The sequence below is a fragment of the Ursus maritimus genome, unplaced genomic scaffold (genome assembly GCF_017311325.1).
Source record: "Ursus maritimus isolate PB19 unplaced genomic scaffold, ASM1731132v1 scaffold_3, whole genome shotgun sequence".
Taxonomy (NCBI): domain Eukaryota; kingdom Metazoa; phylum Chordata; class Mammalia; order Carnivora; family Ursidae; genus Ursus; species Ursus maritimus.
Window position 1 is genome coordinate 83,085,406 of NW_024425563.1, and position 19,445 is coordinate 83,104,850.

At 40.1% G+C, this 19,445-nt stretch overlaps 1 protein-coding gene across 1 annotated transcript in view; it reads right to left on the bottom strand.

Moving 5' to 3' along the window:
• CCDC146 (coiled-coil domain containing 146) overlaps positions 1 to 19,445 on the bottom strand; it is a 109,678-nt gene that overhangs the window by 5,253 nt on the left and 84,980 nt on the right. Inside the window, exons 10-17 of the mRNA XM_008686160.2 lie at positions 13,922 to 14,017; positions 13,156 to 13,326; positions 11,682 to 11,770; positions 11,426 to 11,590; positions 8,665 to 8,889; positions 6,844 to 7,072; positions 2,261 to 2,389; positions 1,565 to 1,702 (exon numbers count right to left, since the gene is read on the bottom strand). Of these exons, the coding sequence (XP_008684382.1) occupies positions 1,565 to 1,702; positions 2,261 to 2,389; positions 6,844 to 7,072; positions 8,665 to 8,889; positions 11,426 to 11,590; positions 11,682 to 11,770; positions 13,156 to 13,326; positions 13,922 to 14,017 (1,242 nt within the window). The remainder of the gene's footprint in view (positions 1 to 1,564; positions 1,703 to 2,260; positions 2,390 to 6,843; positions 7,073 to 8,664; positions 8,890 to 11,425; positions 11,591 to 11,681; positions 11,771 to 13,155; positions 13,327 to 13,921; positions 14,018 to 19,445) is intronic.

The window sequence follows — 19,445 nt, forward strand, 5'->3', positions numbered from 1 at the left end:
TGACAGACTCTGCCAACAGCTTCAGCAAGCCAGCCCTCAGTGAAAATGGACTTCCCCTAAAGAAAGGGAAATTCATTTTTCAAAAGGAAGGGAGGCAACATTTAGAGAAACATCGGACGTGCTAATTCAGGCAAAGTTCACGAGACTAAAGAAGTCTTAACATTTCTTATTTTCTGAAGTAAAGCTGTGAATTGCACATGAGCCCCAGGACTGAGGGATCAGTTCTCTGCTGGAAGTCCTCAGAGCAGTGCTGTAAAAGCCTAATAAAAACAGCAAAGGAGGCTTGAGATTTACGATGATTCTCTGTTTCTTCAGTACCCCAGAACTGTTTCTGAGTGGGACTGACTGTCCACCCATTCCACACATTGTTTTCTTGAGTTTAGTGCTCTCTAGGCATTGGGGAAATTAAGGAGAATGAGGAGCCGGGGTGCCTGGGTGGCTCAGTCAGTTAAGCGTCAGACTTCTGGTTTTGGCTCAGGTCATGATCTCAGAGTCATGAGATTGAGCCCTGTGTGGGGGTCTGCACTTAGCAGGGAGTCTGCTGGAGAGTCTCTCCCTTTCCATCTGCTTCTCCCCCACCCCCCACCCCCAGGCTCATGAGCAAGCGTGCACTCTCTCTAAAATAAATTAATGAAACCATTTTTAAAAAAAGAATGAGAAATAGTCACTGTCCCCAGGAGCCCACCATCATGGGTGCGGGTGTTACCATGGTCTATTTTTTTACCTGTCTTCCAACACTAGGTGTGGACCATGTGTCCCTTCCTCTTTATTTCTGCCCTCACACCCTCATGTGCCCTCATGAGGAGAGCACATAGTAGGTTCGGTAACTATGGCTGACTAAAATCCCTGTGCTGTCAGGGGGAGGCTCCCGGGGGCCAGAAGGTCAGGTAAGCGGGGGGTCCTCTGACTGCCCTGTGGTGTGAGGCCCTGTCTCACCTAAATCACCAAGCACCCTCCTTCGGGCCACCCCCTCCAGTTCTGCTCTAGCAGTCCTAGCCTGACCAGGTAGCTTTGAATCAGCAGTCCTCATATTTTAAACGTATGAGATTAGGAAGCTCCACGTTACTGGTGTTGCCTTGCTAGTGGGGCCTGGCAGTGGCTCCACCCCAAGGACTACTAGGCATGGGTGTTGTGAGATTGCTGTTCTCTTGTAATGGTCCCTGTCCGTTTCTGGGTTCTGGCTGAGTTCTGGGTTAGGCCCGTTTTCATGCAGACCGCTGGATAAGTGAGGCCCTCTAAACACAAGGAACTAGAAAGGATTTAACTTGGCGCATAAAATATAAGGGTAGTCATTGTCATATTTTGAGTAGGTGCCCTGTTAAGTGAAACTTGTAAACTGTCATTGAAAAGCTTAAGTTTGCCCAGTATCAAGTGAATATGCATTCAGGGAACAAGACTGAAACCTACATTTTCTAAGATTCATCTTTACATCTTTAATTTTACATCTTTATGTGTCTCTAGTCATAAAGCCTAATCTCTCCAGTGCTTCTCTCGGTAACTAAAGCAGTCTGCGGAAAATGAAAGGAGTATAGGCAGAAGGGACAAGGCAGGGTCTTGGGCAGACCTTCTTGGCTAAGAGAAGTGTGTCCTGCTTGTAGGCCTGAGTTTTGCTGCAGAGCCTGTCCGTGAGCCGGGACACCTGTTCATAGATGAACTCCTTTTCCAGTAACTTCTCCTCCTTCTTGGCTAGCTGTAGTTCCAGCTACAGTTGAAAACAATTTCAATAAAAAGGGAAAAAAGTCATGCAAGTCAAAATCTTTCTTAATTAGAGCACTATTTTTCCCCCTTAATGAAGAGAGATTGCTTTTATACAGGTGCCAAGATAGCTCTAGGAAAGTCGTTAGCATGGGGCTAAGTCAAGACTTCCCTTGCCCCAGCCCCCTCCAGACAGCTCTGGGAATTCTTCCTCTCCATGGCAGCAGGTGGCCCTCTGAGCTCCACCCAGTTTCCATGTTGCCATTCCTCTGATATGCACCCATCAGCAAGACAAATTAATCCACTGAAGACGCCAAAATTGTCCCTTTGGGCTATGAGACAAAAGTGGGCATCTTGAAACCACTCAGATTTTACTTCTTTCTGGCAAGTATTAGAAACAAGCTTAGGTTTTGTTACTGGATCACGATGAAAGGACTATACTAGTGGCTAGAATAGTGAGGGATGGGGGATAAATCTGTCTGCATAAGCTGGAACAGCACCCCAGATATCTGTGACACTGATCAACAAGGGGCTAACAGACACTATTAGAAGAAAGAATGCTTACCGTGTCTAATTTTTTGATCATTTGTTCCGGGGTCATATCTTTCCCTGGAATGAAGCGGATTCTGTTCTCACCCTCAGGATTTATAAATTGTTTCTCCAGGTCTTTTATTCTGTCTGTACACTGTGAAAACTATTAAACAAGAAGGAAACATTAACTTCAAAACTACCTCTGTTGCTCAGTAAATTTTAAAACCACATAGCCCAGGGTCTTTAAAGTCTTTTGGTAGGACCCATCCAGGGAAAGGTGAAAGAGAACTCTTAATATCGCATCAGCAGGGATCTGGGTTGAACAATAAGTCTGCTCACCCATGGTACCATGAGGATAATGCTTGTAACTGTTCTTTGAAGCAAGGCAGTGAGTTCTGAGTCATCAAAGCAAGAGCTGACTTTACAACCAGTCCTTTGTGTTATACCTATGGGATGCTGTGTGTTTGCAGAGCTCCAATTATACGGACCTGACCTCTTTATTTTAGGTTGTTACAGAGGCCAAAGTAGACAACAAACAAGGCAGACAACATACTAGACGCCAGCTTAAAACCCTTTGTTGGCAATAGGTTTAATGGTTTCCCAAAGAATAAAGTTCTTAATTATTAGGTCGGTACAGTGTATAGGTCTGTGAGGAACAGACTGAACTATTTATATCTTTTTGGCTAACCACCTAATATAATGTTTCATATTTCAACTATACTTGTTGAATCAACAAGACTTTGGAGGTAGATGAAGAAATATGGCAACTCCCAAGTAGGAGTGGCGGTCACACTTAGTTTCGTTTAACAGGGAGAGATGTGGAACACAGTGAAAACTAAGAGTCATTGTTTTCTCTTTCTTTCTTTCTTTTTTTTTTTTAAAGATTTTTTTAAAATTTATTTGACAGAGAGAGAGAGCATGAGCACAAGCAGGGGAAGTGGCAGGCAAAGGGAGAAGCAGGCAGAAGGAGGCTCCTTGCTGAGCAGAGAACCCAATGCAGGGCTCGATCCCAGGACCCTGGGATCATGACCTGAGCCAAAGGCAGATGCTTAACCGGCTGAGCCATCCAGGCGCCCCCAAGAATCATCATTTTCAACTTTTCTACTGAAAACCTGTAGAATTGTAGACAAATCATTTATCTTCTCTAAACCTTAGTTGCCTTAACTGTCAAATGGGAAGATAAGACCCAATCTAACGGGGTTGATTCATTAAATAACATATCTCAAGTACTTTACAAGGTGTTCCAGAGTGATGCAGGTAGAATTTAATTTTTAATTCATGTATTCACCTCCTCCTCACAAAAAGAATTTTAAACAGTGACAAATAATTTTTTTTTCCTTTTTCTCCCTCTCTCTCAACATTTCTTAATTGACCTTAATATGGAGTTAAAGTATCCATATATACATAACCAAGCATAAATGCAGAATTATTCCATTTATTATTAACAATGCTTAATGTTTCTGTTTCTTAATTAGGAAATTAAAGAACAAAAATATGGTGCTTGCTTATCAAAATAGTACCTTGATTGGTCTTATTTCCCCATGGGTCTTTGAGGAAAAACTGCTTACTTTTTCTTTTTTTTTAAAGCTTTTATTTAAATTCCAGTTAGTTAACATACAGTGCAATATTAGTTTCAGGTGTAGAATTTGGTGATTCACACTTACGTACAACACCCAGTGCTCATCACAAGCACCCTCCTTAATCTCCATGTTTACTTTTTCTATATAAAATAGTGTTGTGTCCTAAAATAGTTCACGTGACTTCCAAGATCCCTAAAAAGGAGCTATTATTATAAGCACCAGGAAAATATGACTCATGATAATCCTTGGATTAGATTGTTAGACAATTAAAAACTGTTTCAAACAACTGAGAAAATACAAACCTTAAGGGAATTCTGGAAATGATGCAAAAAATGGGAAGACTTTGAAAAAAAAAAAAAAACACAAAATGCTGCATAAGTAACAAATAACAGGATCCAAGAGGGCAAGGTAGGGTACAAAAATGATTTGCCTAAGGCTCGAAATTTTACATCATGTCCTTCAAAGGTCCTATGTGATTTGTGCTGAGTAGACAAATAATTAAGTACAGTTTGAAGACTAATGGGAAACTTTCTATTCAACAGTTCTTAAGCTTAGAACTAACTCTGGCAGAACAGGTAAGTGATTAACACATAACCCATATGTCTCAATTCATAGGCAGAATGGAAAAGGCTCATATCAGGCATAAATGTTTAAATATGTTCCTCTTGGGTCAACTGAATTCATATTCACACCAGATAACTGGTTTTGTATAATGAAATGCCAAGTGCATATATTTTAAGAACAATGAATTTCATCCATTGACTGGAAGTATTGATTTGCAATTAACACACATAAAATGCTTACAAGAGGAGACAGAGAATTTTTCTGTTGTGAATCTTACTAAATTTAAAGTTCTTTTGTTCTGCTGGGCATCTTGATAGATTAGTATGGGCAAAGATGGCCCTGAGGCTGTGTTTTGAGAAGGAGCTGGAAGGAGATGAAGTATTCTGTAAAATTGAGACAAGTGTGGAGTGCCTGTGGGCCAATCTGGGGAGGTGAGGCTGTGGAGAGAAGAGGTTCAGAGGTGGAAAGACAGGCCGGTGAAATGGAGCTAGGCTAGGGTGCTGCATGGGCTAACACGCCTGGGGATGGTACCAGTGATGGGGAGACCCCGCAGATCTTTGCAGGGCATGGATGTCTGATACTGAATTTGAAGTTCTTCACATTTCTGTAATGTACAACCATCACGCTGTTGCCCCAAACCTTCAATCAGTTCACAGACAAAGGTCTTGCAGGAATGGTTTTGTGTCGGTAGGCTGAAGTAGGAGCAAGTCCTGAATTCTGCACTGACATGGCATAGAAGTGAACCAGGTGGTGTGTGTGCCAGCTGATGAGGGGATCCCCAAATGAACCACTCACTAGTAGTGGGAGTCAGAGCCACCGGAATCCTGGGGACGTTATCTTGGAGGCCTGAGGGACGCGTACTGGGATTCTAGCAAATCCATCTACATCGGGCTACACTTATGGAAGAAGCAAATAGGAGAACTTAATGCTAAAAAAACAAACACTAGAATCAGAACCTTGGCACATTTGTGCACAATGAAAGATCCCATCATTGATATAGCATTCACGCCTTCAAATGGCATAAAATGTGAAGGTGGACCCATCACCCGGTTCCGCAAAGTCATGTGAGTCCCATGACATGATTAAATAAAAACAAAAACAAAAACAGGACCCAAGACTGTCCACAGCATAAGCTCATGAAAACCATTTACTTACACACCTTGAAAAAAACTGGAAGGATCCCTTCCAGATTTTTGATCATTTTAATAGTGATGATATCTTGGGAATAGAATTTTTTTTTAAATTTTTGTGTTTTTTTCAAAACTTCATTAACTGAACATGTTTTAATTTTATCATCAGAAAAAACCTGAAAACAAACCCAACATTTTAGAAAACATATGATAGGTTAAAATTTGTTCCTGCTACATTGAGTCAATGGAAAAAAAGTGTAAGCCACAAATTTTTTAATTTTTTTCTTCTATTTTCACTAAGGAAAATAATACAATTATTGCATGTGAAGAAAATAGCTTTATATTCATTATTTATGTACATATGTATGTATTTATTTATCCCTTCATGTTTAAATTGTTTGGTTTTATTCCACTTTTAAAAACACCATGTTAGAGGGGCGCCTGGGTGGCACAGCGGTTGGGCGTCTGCCTTCGGCTCAGGGAGTGATCCCGGTGATCTGGGATCGAGCCCCACATCAGGCTCTTCTGCTATGAGCCTGCTTCTTCCTCTCCCTCTCCCCCTGCTTGTGTTCCCTCTCTCGCTGGCTGTCTCTATCTCTGCCGAATAAATAAATAAAATCTTTAAAAAAAACAAAACAAAACACCATGTTAGAGACCAGGCTATCAAATGATGGGGAAACTACAGGGATTAATAAGAAGTCTAATTATATGTGATTATCAGTTAACAAACAACAATCTCAGCTTCAGAAGGCAGGAGTTCTAAAAATGAGAGAGCAAGATGATCTCCAAGATCTTTCAAGCAAGCATCAAAAACGTAGTTATGCTGGCGGCAGTGAAAGCCTGGATTCCTTAAATTTTGAGCTATGAGGAAGCTAGAGTTGAGATTTGGGAGGGTCTGAATTCCAAGGAAGGCAGAAAATGCTTTGTGGGGGAAAAAAAATCTGTAGCCTGGATGCCTGAGGCATAAATTCCACCCTGGTGCAGTGATTTTTTTTTTTTAATAGTTTTTTATCTATTTGAGAGAGAGAGGGTGGGGAGGGGCAGAGGGAGAGAATCTTAAGTACACTCCCCACTGAGCAGGGAGCCCCACGTGGAGCTCGAGCTCATGATCTTGAAATCATGACCTGAGCCGAAATCAAAAGTCCAACGCTCAACTGACTGAGCCACCCAGGTGCCCTGGAGCAGTGGCATTTTTAAAGAAGACATCTGACTCATGGGTTTGTACAGGAACCAGGAGGGACATGGCTTAATTTACATGTAAGAAAATGATTTTCCAACCAATAAAGGAGGGGAGGGGGGAAAGCAAATGGCCCCAGTAAGTGTCTGATGAACGTTTTCCCCACCTGAATTTGGAGCACTGCTAAGTCAGCATCCAGGGCCCTCTTGGCTGGCAGTAATTTCTGGGTCACGTGAATCTGTCTTTGTTTCTCAGCAATCTTCAGTTTCAGGAACCGGATCTTTTCTTCCAGAACATGTATTTCAATTTCTCCATTTAGTTTCATCTTCTCTTGGATACTTATTTTTTCATAAGAGGTGTACACTTCCTCTTCCCGGTCTATCAGCTGAATGCCACTATGGCCAAAAGGAGAGGCAGAGGCTAAGAGGGTGTTGAGACCACTTATTTTTGCTAGTCATGGTGATTCCCTCTGGATCTGGACACAAAATACACATCAACATTACATAATTCCAGAATATAATAGATATTTACTGTCAGCTTTCTAGTTAAACTGCACACTTTCCGTTTTCCTGGGGATAGAAGAGGGAGGGCTGGTTAGCGTCTCGACTCTGAGCTGATCATGCAGTTGTCTGGTCACAGTTATCTCTGCAAGTCCCAAAGGTTTTCCTAGGGTGGGAAAAAATGTCATTCCCCAGGCATGAGCAAAGTGATCCCATAATCTGATTTTCTGCAGACCCTCTTTTTGTGCCAGACTTGCCAACCGAGGTCTGGCCAGAAGTCCCCAGGCAGGGGGCCAGGGAATGTGTCTCAGCAGTGATTCTATGTAACTTGCCAGGCCCATTAGGTTCTTTTTAGAGTTGAATATTTTTGATGCAAATTTCCCCATAAACAGACAAAGTTCTGTCCTTTATAATCATGCCAGGGGGAAGACCCCTCCATGTGAGGAGAATATGAGAAAGAAACAAAGTAAGAATTTTCCAATTCCAGCCCTACAGGTCTGACCAGGGCCTGGGAACACACTGCCTAAATAATTTGTTTTGTGCCGGGAGCCAAATAAGAGGACTTTTTTTTCCTCTTTTTTCCCAGAGAAAACACCTGCCAGTAGTTTGAAAAACTGTTCTTTGCACCCTGAAAGTTCTTCCCACACTCTGTATTTCTATTATCCCAGAGTTCATCTTTAATTGCTTTTTATCTCTTTCGCTCTCTCCTCCCTTAAAACATGTGCACACATAGTTGCATTTGCTTAATCTTTACATTTCATCTCATTTGCTGTTTATTGGCTCTTATGATCCTCTCATTTCTATTGAAACAGAAGCTACAAGCAACGCTTTACCCCCTTTTTGTGCTTTCAGGGTCCAAAGCTTAGCACATAGCTTTAGATGAAGCAGCCCACAATCAAAGCCACAATGAAGAAAAAGATCTGATACCAGGCGTAATTACTACAGGACCCTACAATTTCACATAGCAGATTTCTCTAGCACAAGCAGCTTGGGAAAACTGCTACAGTAGTAATTGATTAATGACATAATTGTAGCCTGGAAGAAATAATGCTCTTCTGAGAGGCCCTACTTGCTGAGAAAATGAGCTGGGAGAATGGCTTAATAAATATCATCCTAAGACCAAATCTGTTGCAAAAGTAGATACAAGATCCAAAGATTTATTTACGTCAATTATACTGATACAACTTGATGATATCAGAGGCAACCTGAATGGTAGCCTGGGAAAGAACTTTGATATTTAAGCAAGCAACTGAAACCCTACTTTTGCCTGTCTCTCTTAAAAGAACAGTTTCTTATTTTCAGGCAAAACACACAGCTCATCTCCCCACCCCCACCCCGACCGGCCCCATGCCCCAGCAAAAGGCTAATGAAACCTGAATGTCAAATGCCCCTCACGACCCACTGTCAAGACTCGAGAGAAGAAGGGGCAACATTTCTAAATCAGGTCTCTGGTGTTTTGTTTCTCACGTTAGGTTCCTGGTTTTCACCTTTCGTTTCGAAGCTTAACAGCTTTCTCGTATCTCTTGCGAAGCTGCACTATCTCCTCTTCAATCGTTGTGATCATATTGGCAAGTCTGTCAATGTTATTTAACTGGGCTTCCTTCTTCTCCTTCATTTCCTGAAGTTTTGCTACAATTTTGCACACGTCATTTTGCATGCTTTCTCGAATAGTAACATTGTTGGCATGTTTCAGCATGGAATTTTGTAACTTTCTTTAAAAACAATGGGGAAATGGGTAAGATTATAATTTTCTTTAGTTACTTCAGAAATAACGAAGACTTCTGAAACTACCCAAGTAGCTCTCACTTCAGCATGTCCCTTGCAATGACAATAGTAGTACAGTAGTCCCCCTGCCTCAGCCACAGTTTCGCTTTCTGAAGCCTCATGTGCCCCCGGGGCATCCGTCCACCGGAAGCGAATGCTCCTCCTTCCCACTCCCGGGAAGGTGAATAGCAGCCTAACCCTAAGTCACAAGTCACAAACCTGCCCGCCTGTTTCACCTCACTTCAACCTCGGGGCGTAGGCGTTCTGTCACCTCACATCATCACAAGAAGAAGGGTGAGTACAGTACAATAAGATATACTGAGGGACAGGAAGAAAGCCTCCATTTACATAACTTTCACTACAGTGTGGTGGACCCTCGAACAACACAGTTTTGAACTGGGTCGGTCCACTTACATGTGATTTTTTTTTTATAAGTACAGCACCGTACTGTAAATGTATTTTCTCTTTTTTATTATTTTCTTAACATTTTCTTTTCTCTAGCTTACCGTATTATAAGAATATAGTTTACAATATATATAATATGCAAAATATTTGTTAATCAACTGTTCATGTGATTGGTAAGGCGTCTGGTCAACAGTAGGTTATTAATAGTTAAGTGTTGTGCAGGGATTGGCTCCCATAACCACTGTGTTGTTCCAAGGTCAACTGTGTATTGCTATAATTGTTCTATTTTATTAGTATTGTTAATCTCTTACTGTGCCTAATTTATAAATTAAGCTTTATCATAGGTATGTATGTATAGGAAAAAAAACGTAGAATATATAGGGTTCAGTACTATCTGCGGTTTCAGGCTTCCACTGGTGGTCCTGGAATGTATCCCTTGCAGATAAGGGGGACTACTGCAGTAATACTGATACTCATCATATAATACTCTTCAGGAGTTTCTGTAATCTTCCCAGGCCTCAGATTCCCCATGCCTCTGGATTAGAACATCTATCCTTTTGTGCCCCAAGCCTTTGCTGCCCCACTTTGTCCAATCAAGAGACTCTAGTAATTCATTTACTGCTCTGTTGTCCCCATGAGGCTGTCCTCTGTTGAGGGCAGAGATGGTTATATCTGATAATGTCCATTGCACCTAAAGTGGTGCCTGACTTAATACAGCATCACAATAAATGCTGAATGAATGCAGGGCCTTTATTAGTGATATTTTACTTTCATGTAGGATGAGAATCTGATTAGGAAATTAGATTTTCCTACTCATACTAATCCTCTCCCCCTATCCCTATCCCTCTGCTACCTCACACACAAGAGCCCGTTTTGTATAGCTTTATAAAAGGAAACTGGGCAATAATGGCCAGCAGGAAAAGTTCAGGTTGTAGAAACTCAGTAGATCAGGGACTAAATGTAAGTGAAAGAGTCTAATAGATCTTATCACATCATAAATAATAAATTTAATAAACAATAATTTACCAGATGCTTCTGAGTATGTTTACATGGGTTAATTCATTTCATGATAAAAAGTCCTATAAAATAAGAACTATTTTTTTTAAGATTTTATTTATTTGAGAGAGAGAGACCACGAGCAGGGGGAGGGGCAGAGAGAGGGGGACAAGCAGACTCCCTGCTGAGCACAGAGCATGGAGTCCCACGCAGGGCCCAATCCCAGGACCCTGAGATCATGACCTGTGCCAAAGTCGGACACTTAACTGAGTGAGCCACCCAGGTGCCCCAAATAAGGACTATTTTTATAGGTAAGAAAAGTGAGCCCAGGAAAGTAAGGTAGCTTGTCCAAGGTCATGCAGCTAGTACTACAGGGCTGGGATTAGAGTCTAGAAAGCTACCTCTCTTAACCACTGTGCTGTACTGTCTCCCATGAGCCCATTAGATGCTTCAAATCTATAACCAGGGGATGCTGATTAATAAACATTTGATTGTCTTCAAATTTTAAATGCAAATTATCAAATTTGTGCTTTTCTTTCTAACTCAGTAAATCAAAATACATAATATATAAACACAGTTTTTTGTTCACTTAAAAATATAAGTATCAATCAGTGGAAGTATACAGATTCACATTCAGATGTTTAGATTGTCATCTTTTGTTTAAAGATTTTATTTGTCAGAGAGAGAGAGAGAGCGAACGAGCATGAGTGCACCCATGTCCCTAAATTGTCATTTGTAAAGCATCTTTGAGCAAGGACTCTTCTATAGCTTTGTAAGACTATTATTTTCTGGGGTGCCTGGCTGGCTCCGTCGGTTAAGGGTCTGCCTTCAGCTCAGGTCATGATCTCAGGGTCCTGGGATTGAGTCCCGCATTGGGCTCCCTGCTGAGCAGGGAGTCTGCTTCTCCCTCTGCTCCTACTCCCAACTTGTGCATGCTCCTTTTCCCCTCTCTCTCTCATAAATAAATAAATAATCTTAAAAAATAAGACTATTATTTTCTACTTTACCATTCCCAGGGTATTTTAGAGTTCAATGAATCAGAAGAGAAACTTTTGAAAAGACAGTGGTTATTATTACACTTACCTTTCTTGAGTAACCGCACTATTTCTTAAAATTTCCAGTTCATTTAATGACATTTTATGTCTTTCTTTTATTTCATTTACTTTCTGGTGAGCTTTGTGAAATAAGTTAACAAATTTGTTTCTTTCATTTCGGATAGTGTCATATAGTTTAGCAAACTCTTTGAGTCTGTGAAAACACAAGTGTTTTTGAAACTTGTGAAACAAAACTCATTTTCCCCGTACCTGTAATTAGATAAATCATCATGTAATTCTCTTACCTCCGATGAATTTCACGTTTTTTCTTCTTGTGTATTCTGATTTCCAGATCCTTTGCTTTGATCTCCTTAACACTGTTGGTATATTTTTGCTGAAAATGAAAGTTATGTGTGAAATAAAAAAAAAAAAAGCCCATCACTATCAACAAATGAATAATCCCAGCTGCACCCTATCTCATTCCTGTCCTATCTTAGCCGGCTGAGTTGTGCAGTTGGTGGGGCGGGGGGGAGGACTGTAAGGGAGAGCTCTGAAAATTGACTGGCCAGCTGAACTGAATTACTTAAGGACAAGAAGGAATGAGAGAAAAGAGAAAGAAAAGAGCCTGTACAGGTTGGCTTTGAGGAAAAGTTTGGGGAACTTTTGGGAGAGCCTAAGAGTGAGTGTGGATGGCACAGATGGGCTGGGTAAGTGAGGAGGTTGTGGAGGGTAGCTGAGGGAAGAGGATTTGTAGTTAGTTTTGACAGATGTTACAAATGGAACCCTTTGTGGTATTTTGTGAGATTCTGAAGCCATGATTTTAAGGTGCTTTTCTGAGAAGAAATGCTACCCCTTGTAAATGCTTGCTCAGAACAAGGTTTGCCCTCAGAAACAGCCAACATCTGGGGCACCTGGGTGGCTCAGCTGGTTGATAGTCCGACTCTTGACTTTGGTTCAGGTCATGATCTCAGGGTTGTGGGATAGAGCCCCACGTTGGGCTCTGTGTTCAGTGTTGAGTCTGCTTGTCTCTCACCCTCTCCCTTTCTCTCTCTCTCAAATAAATAAAATCTTAAAAAAAAGAAACAGCCAACATCTGGGTCACATGGTAAATCTCGGTATTCTCTTTTAGTAATATGTCATATCATATTCATTTTTAACAGGAAACCTCTGAACATAATCCTTTCATGGAATAAAATGATTTTAATGTTAGAGTTTTAGCTAGCATGACAGCAGAGTTGTTTTTGCCATTGGTTTCATTGTTCTTTTGGTTTGGGACATTGCACCGGGTCAACTCTGGTACTTTGTTGGGAGCCCAGTAAAATCATGGATGGAGCAGTAACGAAGGACATCCTAGCATTGGTTTAAATAATGCTGGCTTGATGAACTTGGAAAGGAGAGCAGTCTAACGCTACTGCTCTTGACTTGTTCTTGGACAAACCATAGTGGCATGTGAGTTGGTGGGGAATCTGAGAGATCTGTGGCCTGTGCAGCTGTCAGCCCTGTCCCCAGGAGTTACCTACCTTATTCTTACTGAAGTTGTCATGTGCTCGAATCCTCTGCTCATTGTCATTGACCTGGTTTGTTTTTCCTCTAGATTGCTGACTATTGCTAATTTAACCCAGAAGCCATTTTTTTCGGTATATGATTGAGTCTTGTTTGGGGAAGCTGTATAGTCAAGCTGAAAGGATACAATTACAGCTTTCTAACAGACGCTGTGTAAAATTGAGGATCTCCTGAACTCTTACGGTAATTAATGGATGATTACAAAAATGCAGTTACCTGAGCTTTCAGGAAATCCTTGGATTTTTGCTCCTTCTCATCAATTTTGATTTGAGTCATACGGACAAGGTTGAAGACAAGCTCTCGCATGTTTTCTTGCTCCTTTAAAAGCTTGTTTTCTTCTGCAAGTTGTTGTTCCACTAACTTGGACTCAGCTTCTGATAAGATTTTCTTTTTGAAAAACACAACATATTAGGACTTATTTGAAGAAACACACTAGGGCCAGTATCTTAGCAATTTTTATTTCCTATGTAGAATTTATTTTACTAGGACGTAAAACAAAGTAACTTGACTGCCTTAGGTCCAAGTATTTTATCTTATAAAAGAACGTGCAAATATGATTACGTGTTTAATGGGATACAAGTTTTTCTTAATTAGACTGTATTTTCAAGTAACTTTAAGAAAAAAAGAGACATAAAAACATGTTTTTGACAGTGGCTTGAATAAACAAAATTTGAAAATTTAAAATTAGACATTGGTGAAATAAAGCATGTATTGTTTATTTTTTAATATGATTATATAATCATTCGCCCTTTTAGTTAAAAGTCTAATGAATTTGTTTAATTTTTGCTGGTTCAAACACATCCTTTTTTTCCAAATTTAATGTGGGGTTTGAGTGGACTCTAAGGTGAAAAAACAGACCCACATTAAGTAAGCTCGTACTCTATTTGATAACTCTCCTATTGAGGTTTTGTGGAACACAGTTAAAAACACAACTTTGTAGTAGTCATTCTTAGATAGAACTTAAATGAGAGTTCACATTGACCTGTTGGGCCAGATTCCTCTTAGCCACTTCAACTTCCTTGTGGAGTTCTCTCCTTCTCTCAGATAATATAGAATCATCTTTAGGGATAGCTTCAATCTGGAAATAAAAATTTAAAACTGGCATTTGCACAAGAACAAAATCTTCAATGTCATGTAGTCAACCCCATTGTGTACCTTTTGCAAATGGTGGGTAGATTATGATTCTCAATCTTATAGGAACTGCATTTTATGCTGAATGTTCTTTATAAAATCATGGTAAACTAAAATACAAAAACCTGTCAAAAATCTATAATTCACCAATTGCAAATATTCTATTTCTCCTTCATTTGGAAATAAAATAAATCTTACTAATAATAGCTTCTAACAATCACAGAGCATTGACAATGTGTCAGGAAAGGTTCTAAGTGCTTATATGTATGGTCATATTTAATCCTCAGAATAACCCTAATGAGATCGGTAATATTATTACCTCCAATTGTACAGATGAGGAGGAACAAAGACATTTAAGCAACTTGTCTCAGTGATACAGGTGCAAACTCAGGTGGTTAGACTCAGAGTCCATGATCCTAACACTGTATTTTACTGCTTCTCTAACTCATGACTCAGCACTTTGGAAACATGCATGTTGAAGTGATATTTATTATGCTCATAAAATGTGAATTCATTTATGAGATCCTATAGATTAAAAAAGTAGAAACTATTAATAACTAAGAATACTTGGCTACTCTTATGTAGTAGTTTGTGAGTAGCTGGAAAGTTCTTACCCAAAAGAAAAGCCTCTTAACTTTTTGATACCTGAAATTCCACCATTACATTTCTATTGTATTGGCTTGTGCTTTTGTCCCCTGCTAAAGTACTTCAGGAGAAAGTAACGTTTCATTCTATCAGTCTTTGCTGCCTTACTAGGAACAAATTTGTCAGATTCTTTATGATGGAGAAGAGAGCAGAGAGGAGGAAGACACATGGCAGCTTCTGGGGAAATGCCATCCAAATACAGAGGATTATCTTGGGGTGCTATCAGCACACTAGGCTTAGAGCAAGTTTAGAGTTGGATCTTTATACCAAAAGCACATGACTCCAACCTGATATGGTTTATTTCCTAGTGACAGCACCACAGTGGAATATTGGCTAAAGTTTGTCTCAAGAAGGAAAGATCATACTGGTTAGTGATCATACTGGTTACTGGTTAGTTAAAGGTCACCTAACAGACTCTTTCTGAGATTTGTGTTGCTCTTTTAAAGTAGCTAAGGTATGTCTTTGGATGTCCCAATATCCAAGAGCCTGTACATCTTTCGTAGTGCCTTCTGTACCCTCAGATGCCCAAGATGTCTGGCTTCCATCCTACCATGGAGGGAGCTGGCTGTTGAGAAGTACACGCTGGATTAGAAAGATGGGACATGGTCTTGTGCAATCCATATAACAATGTACAGAATTTGTGATTCTGATAAGCAGATAAATGCTAGAGCCGGTCAGAGAAGGGACTTGAATAATCAGGGAAGATTTTATGGAAGAGGTAAGAAGTCGGCAAGAAAGAGTTTGATTTTTCTCCTTCTGGAAAGTAGAGTTAATTCTTCCAGAGGAAGTCTAGCAAGCATCCTAGGTCCTATCTACTTCTCTGCCACAGGTGCCCAGGAGTGGGTTACTCCAAATGCTTCGCTCCTAAGTGTAGGCAAATCCGTATAGGAATGCTAACTGGGACCAGGGAAGCTTACAGGGTTTTTACGGAAGATATGATGAGGGAATACTCACTAGCTACTTTGCCAATGAAAGGCTCCTAACAAATTTTCTTGGTTTCAGTTCTCAGACTTTTAGGTCCAGTGTTTTGAATTACAAACAATACTGCAATTAATTATTTATTTCTGAATTCTGGCTAGCTACTTCTCTGATACCTTTATTAATTCTCCATAAACCCAATCCTCAAGTTTCAGACAGGAACTAAGGATGCTTGGTTTGTGGAAGAAGTAACAAGATAGCGGAGCCTGCTGGTTGCCTAGCCAATATCTACCCTCTACTTTGACTTTACTAGTAAAATCCCAGTTTTGTTCATGGCTGCAATGTATCCAGGATTCCTCAGACTCTTTTGTAGCTGGGAGAGACCAGATGCGCCAGGATAGGCCAGTGAAATGTAAATGGAAGTCTGCTGGATAAGACTCCTGGGACAGTGACTGTTTTCCTGTTAAAAAGACGGAGTCAACCAACTCAGCTACCATATGCCTTTTATTCTCTCCCTTCCCCACTTTTGTTTGATGTTATGTCTAAAGGTCTTGTGACCTTTGAAACAAAATATGCACATTAAGGATGACAGAAAAAAAGCTGAGAGGGTCCTGGGCCTACCTCTGAACTTTTTATTACATGAATAAAACAATCCCCTAGTTAAGCCACTGGAACTGAATTTCTGTTACTTCTGGCCAAATTGAGTCTAGTTATATTCTAGTTACATTCTGATGCTGGGGTGACTTGAGATATTTACCATTTAACATAAATAGCTTGAGCCCCAAATTGCTTATATCGGCAGGTTTTGTAAGCTTATTTATTTTAGTTCTTTGGGTTTTTAATAAAGTTGCATTTCATACTTAGGGAAAAAATGTGTTTATTGTAACCAAACAAAAAACAGTGTGTAAAGTAAGAAATTAAACATCTCCCTACCTTTACTTCAAATACTACTCCTCAGGAGTCACTGTTAATAGTTTAGTGTCTGTTCTTCCAGACATTTTCAATGCATGAACAAACATCAGTAACTTTCATAAAAGCTAAGATTAGACATGATTCTGTTGCCGTAAACATCCCAATTATTTGACATCAAAAGGACCTCAGTTTCTTTATGGCTTTGATATTTTCCTAAAATATTTCAAACTTTCATGAGGTTTGTGGCTTGAATTTCTGGAGTCTCTACAAGTCAAAAGCCACAGGAGAATCAAACAACTGTCTCTAGGGGGAAACGAGGTCTGAAGAGTAGCCGGAGCCCTTCATTCTTACCTTTTATCTCTTTCCTCTTGGACTGCATGCAAGGCTGAAATGTTCACTCATGCTGGGAGTGACTATTTTCAAGTACTGCCAGCCAGCGTAGGACTGTGGCCGGGCTAATTATAAGCCATAAGGTCAAAGAGGAAGATAGTCTCTCACCAAAACAAACCGCACTGGGGCAAAAACAGATTTTTTCGCGAAACCAGTGAAGGAAGAAGATTTTATACGTTTTCATTTCTGTTAGTTTTATGTTCAGTGGGTGCTATTTTGTGAATTTAATAGCTTGAAGTGTCCTAACATAAATAGCTTCTATTTATTAAAATCTGAACAACTTGTGAGCATTCCACTGCAATCACCCCTTGGGTCAAGGCCATTCCTTATGTATTTGTGTCCAGCCAGGTCAATTTATAGTGGCAAGCCTCATCATCAGAAACAGCTCCTAACTAGCGTCAGGTGTCCCACTCTTAAATATAAGGAGATAGCCACAGGGTCTGTGTTTGCCCAAAGTTCCAATTTAACCATTGTAATGTGCTAGGACCTGGGCTAAGATGACATAGCTTATAGTAAACCAGTGCTCCTAACAAGAATAACTTGAAAAGTTGGATTAAAAAGTATGTTTGAAGGCATAAGAGTTGCAAAGGTAAATAGAGTTAAAGTCTTTAAAGGTTCTAGCGCTGTCTAGGGAGCAGTCAATTATTAATGTATACGGACTCTAATTAAAGTCAAGGATGAATGTTGTAATCTTTAGGCTAAGCACTTTAGGCCAAAGAATGGAAAGAGAATGCAAAACTAACTAAAGCATATCTAAAATAGGGGGCAATAGAACAACTGAAAATAGAAATAGGACAATTCATCTGTTTGATCCACCCAAAAGAAGGAAATATAGGAGGGAAAATGGAACATAAAAGAGATGGGACAAAGAGAAAGCAATAGTAATATGGTGCCCACAAGCCCAAGAAGATCCATAATCACATTAAATGTTTTTGGACTAAATACAAGAACTAAAAGGTAGAAATTTTCAGACCAGATATTAAAAAGTATGTACTGCATATAAAAGACATCCAAGTAAGGACACAAAAAGATGAAAGTAAATGGATGGAAAAGGAAATACCATGCAAAATCTAACCAAAAAAAGCTAGTATAACTTATATTGTCCTAATAGCAGACAAAATAAGCTTTTAAGGCAAAAAGCATTCTAAAGTTAAAGAGATTTCACAGTGATAAAAGAATTAATCTACCTACTGGTAGATTACTGGAACTAATAAAAATATTGGAAGTATATGAGAAACATAAGTAACTGTTCTGTTTGTTTTGCAAAAGTGTAAAAAGCACATTTTGCCCCACTGAGGTTAAAAAAAAAGTTTGTGAGTGCCATCTGACTGCAGGACTAAGACCCTAACCAGTTTTGTCCATACCTTGCTGAGGATTGGCGTTTCAGTCAGGAGAAGCTAGGTTGCTACAGAAATAAACAATCCCCAACTATCATGGCTCCAAACCATGAAGGCTTATTTCTTGCTCTGCCAAAGCCTGTGGCCAGTCAAGGCAATTGTCCAAGACCACTATTGGCTCAGCATTTGGGATGCTTCCAGTTTACAGCACTTCCATATCATCATGTACTCCTACAACTGCAGTAGGAGAGGAGAAGAGCTAGAGGTCTCACACTGGCAATCAGATGACGTGTCACTTCTGTCTACAGTCCATTGGCCAGAACTAGTCATGTGACTCTGCTAAACTGCAAAGAGTGCAAGAAAGTAGACACTTCCCATATGCCCAGAAGGAGAGGAGAACTAGGCATAGGTTAGGATTGGAAGTGTCTACCATAGTTGGAAACTTCTGTTTAAATTTCTGAGATCATGAACTGCCATAAGGTCACAGAGCATGACAGTACTGAAGAGAATGGGTATGGTTTTTATACACCCAGCTGCTTCATCTCAGAGATGGATCTCTTGTCCACCAAAGGATGCACTCCTCTCAAGGATTTACTGCCTTTCAGCAGTGCTTAGTGAATTAGCACAGGGAGTGCCACCTGAGTGGGGAGAGAGTGGACCAAAAAGGTAGTAATATGGTAATAGCTATCTTGAGCATCCTCTGACAGGAGTACATCCCTGATAGTGCACAGAATTAGCCAGGTAGCCTGGGTTCTGATGGCCCTTGGCTAATTGGAGGTGTGGGCTGACTGACCATCTATATTTACATAATTTGATCTAGTCCCTGACTGTTAACAGTCTACAATGACATCATTCTGGATATGACTCTTTCAACTGGTAAAGATAGCAGTCCACTTGGTCCTACTCTGTAGTGAACCCTTGAGCTCTTTCAGAACTGGATGGCCTAACTGCTTCCCCTGGCCAGGCTGATGCCTGATCCAAACAAGACATGTCTCTAACCTTGGGTTAGCAAAAAGAGAGTGAAAAACATTGTAAGACAGAGCCTCTATGATGGGCTTGATGCATTTTAAAGTTAGCATTCTCTGGTTTCCTTTCCTTTATTGATAGCAAAAACAACTTCTTAAAATATTTTTACTTCAAAAAGATAGCACTGATCTTGAAAAATCAAAAAGT